At 37.9% G+C, this 7,101-nt stretch overlaps 1 gene segment (V, D, J or C); it reads left to right on the top strand.

Moving 5' to 3' along the window:
- Window positions 1–899: 899 nt before the first annotated feature.
- Window positions 900–1,378, top strand: LOC103253048. The segment is given in 2 exon segments: window positions 900–954; window positions 1,074–1,378. Coding segments are annotated over 2 exon segments (360 nt in total).
- Window positions 1,379–7,101: the final 5,723 nt, after the last annotated feature.

The following is a 7,101-nucleotide window of genomic DNA, read 5'->3' as shown; positions in this document are numbered from 1 at the left end:
CATCCTTCCTAATATAGGTGAGCCTCATGCAATTAGTTAAAGAATCGAACAGAACAAAAGACTAAGCTCTCCCAAGCAAGAGCAAGAGGGAATTCTGCAGTGGATGGCCTTCAGATAGACTACGACATTGACTCCTCCTGGGTTTCCAGGCTGCCGACCCACCCTGCAGATTTTGTCTGCCTCCAGAGTTATGAGAGCTGATTTCTTTCCTTCTCTTTCCTTTTTTTTTTCTTGCTGCTGCTGCCACCTCAAGCCAATTTCTTCATATATATTTGTGTATTTGTATGTGTAGGTGTATATTTATGTCTACAGGATCTGACAGTTGAGTTCATGAACTCATCCTAGAAAAAAGCCTGTAATCCTGTGCTTTGGGAGGCTGAGGTGAGTTGATTGCCTGAGCCCACAGGTTCAAGACCCGCCTGGCAACTTAGTAAGACCTCATTTCTACAATAAATCAAAAAGTTAGCCGGGCATGGTAGCGCACATCTGTAGTTTCAGGTACTTGGAAAGCTGAGGCAGAAGGATCGCTGGAGCCCAGCAGGATGAGGCTGTGGTGGCCAGGAACATGCCACTGCACTCCAGTCTGGGCAACAGAATGAGACTCCAACTCAACAAACAAACAAACAAACAAACAAATAAATAAATATCTTTACTGACAATATTTCCTTTACTCAGAAATATATTCTCTGCAAACAAATCTGTGCTCCCTGGTCTGACCTGGGAAACTGGGGACACTATACCTATCCTGAGTTATTGAGATGTGCCAGGCCCACAGCTGTCCCAAGCCTGCCCTATCCCCTGCTGATTTGCATGTGCCCAGAATATAGCTCACAGCCCTGAAGATTTATTAATAGGCTGGTCTCACCCAGTGCAGGACTCAGTCTCAGTCAGGTCACAGCATGGACATGAGGGCCCCCACTCAGCTTCTGGGGATCCTGCTGCTCTGGTTTCCAGGTAAAGAAGGATAACAATAGAGTTGACTCAGTCAGTGTGCTGATTACTATATGGGCATTCAGAGAAGTCCTCTTATAACATGATTAATTATATGGGTTTTTTTTTGTTTCCAATTTCAGGTGCCAAATGTGACATTCAGATGACCCAGTCACCAACCTCCCTCTCAGCATCTCTAGGAGACAGAGTCACCATTACTTGCCAGGAAAGTCAGGGCTTTAGCAATAATTTACACTGGTATCAGCAGAAACCAGGGGATCCTCCTAAGCTCCTGATCTATCGGGCACCTAACTTGCAATCTGGGGTCCTATCGAGGTTCAGTGGTATTGCAGTGTTACAAGTTCATTGCATAATACTACCCATGGAAGGAAATGCACATTTTGCCTGGTCTGACCTAGCTGCTGCTCCTGGTGCCTACAACTGCTAATAATATTTCTCAGACTCAGCTATATTTTGAATGTCATTGGTAGATTTTGGCAGTGGGGCCCATGAAGTTTCCTCTGCACTCTGACTCTCTTTTATCCTCCTCTGTGCCAGAAGCATGAACATAACAATGTCTCTCCTGATTTAATAATGAAAGGAGATCAGTACACCTGAAGAGTGGGTATTATGGATTAATGGGAATTCATAGTGCAAATGAGAAACCACTTTTTGCTTTCCAAGAGAAATGGTGTTGATGCAAATAATTATAATTTGAATTGTAGCATTTCAAAACTAGGCTATGCCATTTGGAGAAGCAAATACTAGGATCGGGGATTATCTGGACTTTCAGAAACCTGATTTTATCTAGCCTTGAAGGTATAAGATGTCTAACTATATGGTCTTCAAATTCGTCTTGGAAGCCCAGTGTTGGGTGATGCTCTCAGCTTATTAGCACCTCTCCAGGTGACTCTCCAGCCTTCACCTCAGTCCACACTATGCCTTCAGATGTCAACCAATATTGAATCCTCCTCTTCTGACTTTCAAATCTTATTGGAGGACCTGTCATTGAACAACTCTACAGGAAACCAGAAAGAAAAAAGTCTTTGGAAAAGTGCATTTTCAGAAGTGATATGCTGATGCAAATATGACAGTTGACAGTCCAATATAGTCAATATTTTCACCATTTTACAAATTAGAGATGTCCCCCAAATACATTTTAATTTTTTTAAAGGATCACCATCAAATCTGTATTAAAGCAAGAAAGCTTTGCTATAAGAGAAAAAACAGAAAATCAATACATTGTTTGAAATCAATAATAGTCACATGACAATCAAATGAGAAATCTTCCTTGACAAAAAACCAGAAAATGCTAAACATGTATGTAGCATTTTCCCTTAGTGTGAAAGTTCTTTGCTATTCCAAATTTATCCAGAAGGCATCAGAATTCATTTACTGAATGATAATTTTATTTCACAATGTAACAGGTGATGTGTAGAAGGTTTAAGAAAGTATGTTTTAGAAACTGTATAGTTCTGCTAAAGAGATTTACTTTTTTCCAATGAGATCATTCAAGAAAATTCCAAACGACAGTTACATCTGTCAAACACACTCAGCATTATTTCCTAATCAATGCAACATTACATTTGAAAATATTGAGAATAGTGTAAAGGGTGATACATATAGTTATTTGCCCACCAAATACTTTTGAGAAAATATTTAAATGGAATCAAGGTTTTTAGAAACTTTAGTAATTTCTAAGGTGAAAAAATTAACTAAAAGTGTGCAAACCTGTTTTAAAGAATACTGGATTTCAATTCACCGCTTAATTCGCTTTGGGGAGGTTTTTTACTCTTGCAACCAGCCAGCAAAAGGCAGTGCTCAGTCCTTCAGCCTTGACTTCAGATAAATACAATCTATAGTCTGGGACAAGCTCATTGGACTCCAGCACAACCCCCCACTTGAGTCTTGCCTTAATCAGCAAGATGATAATTAACAGGAACATCCATGAACATGAATACATAAATATTTAATGCAATGAGACATTGAGTTTTAAGTGTTTATATATAAATCATTATTGTTTGAAAACTAACTGTATTTACACATCCATCCATAGAGATTCATTTTATTAAAATTGATGGCATAAGTATGAATACTTAGTAGTTTATTTATAAATATACTAAGACAAAATTTAAAGCTAAATCATATATCAATTAAAAAATTGATATTTATTTCATTTACCCTAGAGAATGAGAGAAGATATTCACTTATGAAATATGCACATCTTCAGGTGTGCATAACATATTTCATGTGCATGGGTGCGTTTATACTTATAAATAATAGTTGGATATGGATACTTTTGAAAACATACCTATGGCTAAATAAGGATATATGTGTGTGTGTGTGTGTGTGTGTGTCTGTGTATGAATATATATGAATATATATATGAATATATGAATATATATATAGCAACTCATTCATAGGTATATGAATATTATATAAATTGAATTGATTAAAATGATTTCAGTTACTTCCTAACTTAAAAACTGCCATGCTGGACAAGATGTATAGTACCTACTCTGGCTACAGAAATTTCATTTGTTATATTCATTTTTAAAACACTTACCAAATGTACGTGCCCACCTTAAAGTATGTTTCTAACTCAGTGGAGGTGCAAAGGTGATGAATGCAGATAATTTTTTCTAATGTTAAAAATTGAATTACCACATCCTGTGAAAGTTCCTGTTATTTACATGCCCACAATGATGCTATGCTGTGTGGGGTTCTCACAACTGGAAACTGGACTGATATCACATCATTGCCATTCTCAAGGATACCCTGGATCACCTAGATTGGGAATAGCAATAGAGTCTAAACTCCAAGATATACCATCATCCCCATAGTAGTATAGCCATGAACAGAAGCTGCCCTGCTGAGTGACCCAGCTGCCCATATGTGATGCTTGTCTGAGGAGTCACTCACAAGTTTCCCTGGGTTTGTGTAAGGGAAAACTGCAATAGTTTGTAGCTCAGGACTTAACTACACCTCATGCACCACTGGCTTATGTCCCTGTCAGCTGCAACAGTCTTGACTGGAATAAGTTTGCAGAAGATGATTAGTAAATGCCTTGGAAATTGAGTGCCCAATAGATTTTATTTATTTATTTATTTACTTATTTATTCATTTATTTAGGTAAATTTGCAGCAGATAAAGCATACTGATGGTTGAAGTTTTAATTAGCTTATATTAATACTTGGTGATAAGAAAAAATAAAGTTCTTAAAAATCCAAAAGTTGGTTTTAAGAATAAGAAGCATATGCTGGAAGAACTAGAGAATAGGCTTTTTCTCATAGGCAACTGAAAAAATTCAGAATGATGTAAACATTGTATTTCTGAAACCTAAGAATTTAATATAGGGCAGACTGCAGAAATGGGAGCATGAAGGGAATATAGTAAAGGCCAACATTTAATTAAACTGCCTTGGCTTATGGTTGGTGCACTTGTGGATGGTGATGGGGATGGCAACTGATGACGTGAACACAAAAGAAGCCAGATGGGTTTCTTGTGAGGAACCACAGAATTAAAAGCACCACTGCCTGGTTTCCTAGTATGAGCCTGTGCCACTGCCAGTTTCAAGAAAAAGTAGTGCATCATGCAGGTTTTTAGGTCTGTAATCACTGAAAGATTAGTGAGACTCCTGTGCAAGGAGACTTGAGGTCATATCACTCAGTTCTAGTTAACCTAACATAGCTGAGTAGAGCTTCTGAGACTCATTCTTCCCTAAAATGATGTCCAGTAGAGGCCACTGATCAAGTTTGGGAGATGTAACATGTAATGTCATGCTAATCAGTAGGCCCAGCAGTGCCTATGCCAGCAGGGGAGCAGTGGGGATGGAGATCAATATCCATAATTCACACGTGTATGAAGGATGGTCTGTGTAGCCTGCGAGGTTGGAGGTAACACCCTTAGTCTATGGGAGATGTCTGTCCTTGCACCCTCAGCCTTCCTGCTCATTCAGACGTCAGCAAATGTCCAAAGAAGAACACTGGCTATGTGAAAGAAGCTGCCCTGTACAACCATTGATGCTCAGCCGAATTCTTCTTTCCCAGGTGCGTTTTTCTGCCAGTGCCAAGTCAGAACTAGTTGTCAGATGCAAATTTGGCAAATGTGACAGGAGGACAAAAAGTCAGGTGAATGCCAGCTCAAGAACTAAGGTTTCTATTAATTCTAGAATTTTAGATAATCTAGTCCTCATTTTTCCATTGCTTTCTTATATCATTAATATACAATTTGTGTATTTTATAATTTTAAATATTTTGTACATTTTGCAGTTGTTGTTTCAGCCTTTTCATTCCTACATTGTTGTACCTTGAAATAAAGACTGTTTTCACTCCTTAGCTTAAATAATGTTTTAGAGGGGACTAACTTTGTACTATTGTGTTATAAAAAGAAATATATTTTCAAATTAATAAATGAATCCTTTAGTTTCACAATACATGATTAGCACTCTAGTAATAAGAGTGTAAAATATATTTTCCATAGTCAACTTAAAATAATGACTTAACAATATTTGTGAAACACTAAAGGTTTCTGTGGTACTCATAACTGCGAGATCCTAGTCTTGTCATTGGGCAGGGACCCTAATGTGTCATGGAATCATCTGCTGCCATCTGTGATCTTCAGAGCAATTTGCCAAGTGACCATCACCCTCACCAACTGTCTGAAGAATGCTAAGCTGTCTGAAATGTGTGATTTTGGCTTTGGAACAGCTCACAAGAGTCTCATGTATAAACATTCCATAACACAATAATCTCATTTTGACTTTCCTGTGCATCTAGTTTTCTGAGCTGTTTCTCACTCTGTTCATCTACTCTCAGACTTTTCTCTTGTAAAGCTGCTAATGTGTGTTTTTATTCCAGACTGATGTGATTCCAATGCTGCAAAACTAGATGTGTGCTCATTACAGACCAATGTTTTAAGGATAAGAGACCCTTGTTTTGAGTACAATTTGCTTTTACTGTTTTACTAGTAAGTCATGGTGGAAACTAAGGTGAAAAATATGTTAGCTAAAATGCATGAATGCTCTTATAATTTCAGGGTCCTGAATTCACTTCTTTGCAACCCATACATTTGGATATGTTATGTTTTATTTTAGTTCAAATACTATGTAATTTTCATTTTTGCTTATTCATCATTCCTAGCTTTACTTAGCAGCATGTGTCTTAGTTCTCCCATGTTTTGATGTATTTCTGATAACTGTCTAATATAATTTCCTTGGTTTTTAAGAATTTGTGTGATTTAAATTCATTTAATTTATTGAAATATTTTGAAGTTTCAAGCCCCAAATATTAGGTGTATCTTAACAAATGTTTTGAAAGGGCCATGAGATCTGCTTGGATAAGTGTTCTCTAAGTGCTAATCCCATCCAGATGGTTGATAACATTGTGCCAAGTCTTCTGTATATGCACTGACCCAAGTGTCAGAGCTGTACACCAGACCTGTGTCTGGTACACCAGACCTGCTGCAGAACGCTTTGTTGCCATGGATCCCACTCTAGGCTGTCTGACATCTATGTCATTGGTCAGTGAACCAGACCAGTAACACAAGGTATGGAGTGTGCTGCCTCGAGACTCTCAAAAGACCTACTCATGGCTTCATTCAATACTTTTTTAAATTGTAGAAACATAATATGATACAAATATTACATATTATGTAACACCCTCAGGGGAATCTGGAAAAGTACTCATACTCAAAAACATTATTTCTGCCATGATGCATGTAAAAATTGCTATGATGTGAAGGAAATATTATAAATAGCCTTAATTGGACATAGTTTATGTCTTTCAATCAAATAGCTACAAAACCTTTGCTATTTCCTTAAATTTATTTTTAATTTTGATTTGGGGGTCACATGTACAAGTATTTTTACATGTGTATATTGTATGTTGGTGATATTGGGATTTTATTGCTTCTTTATTTTAAAAACAAGCCAGGCTTGGTGGAACTCTGTAATCCCGTGCTTTGGGAGGCTGAGGTGAGTGGATTGCCTGAGCCCGTGTGTTTGAGACCTGCCTGGGTAACTTGGTGAGACCTCATCTCCACAACAAATTAAAAAATTAGCTGGGTGTGGTAGCACACACCTGTAGTTCCTGCTACTTGGAAGGCTGAGGTGAAAGGGATGCCAGAGTCCAGAAGGTCGAGGCTGAAGTGGCTTGGAGTGGCCACTGCACT

Source organism: Carlito syrichta, unplaced genomic scaffold, assembly GCF_000164805.1.
Source record: "Carlito syrichta isolate Samal-C Ts95f unplaced genomic scaffold, Tarsius_syrichta-2.0.1 Scaffold195847, whole genome shotgun sequence".
Lineage (NCBI taxonomy): Eukaryota > Metazoa > Chordata > Mammalia > Primates > Tarsiidae > Carlito > Carlito syrichta.
This window is presented reverse-complemented; position numbering and strand designations above follow the sequence as displayed.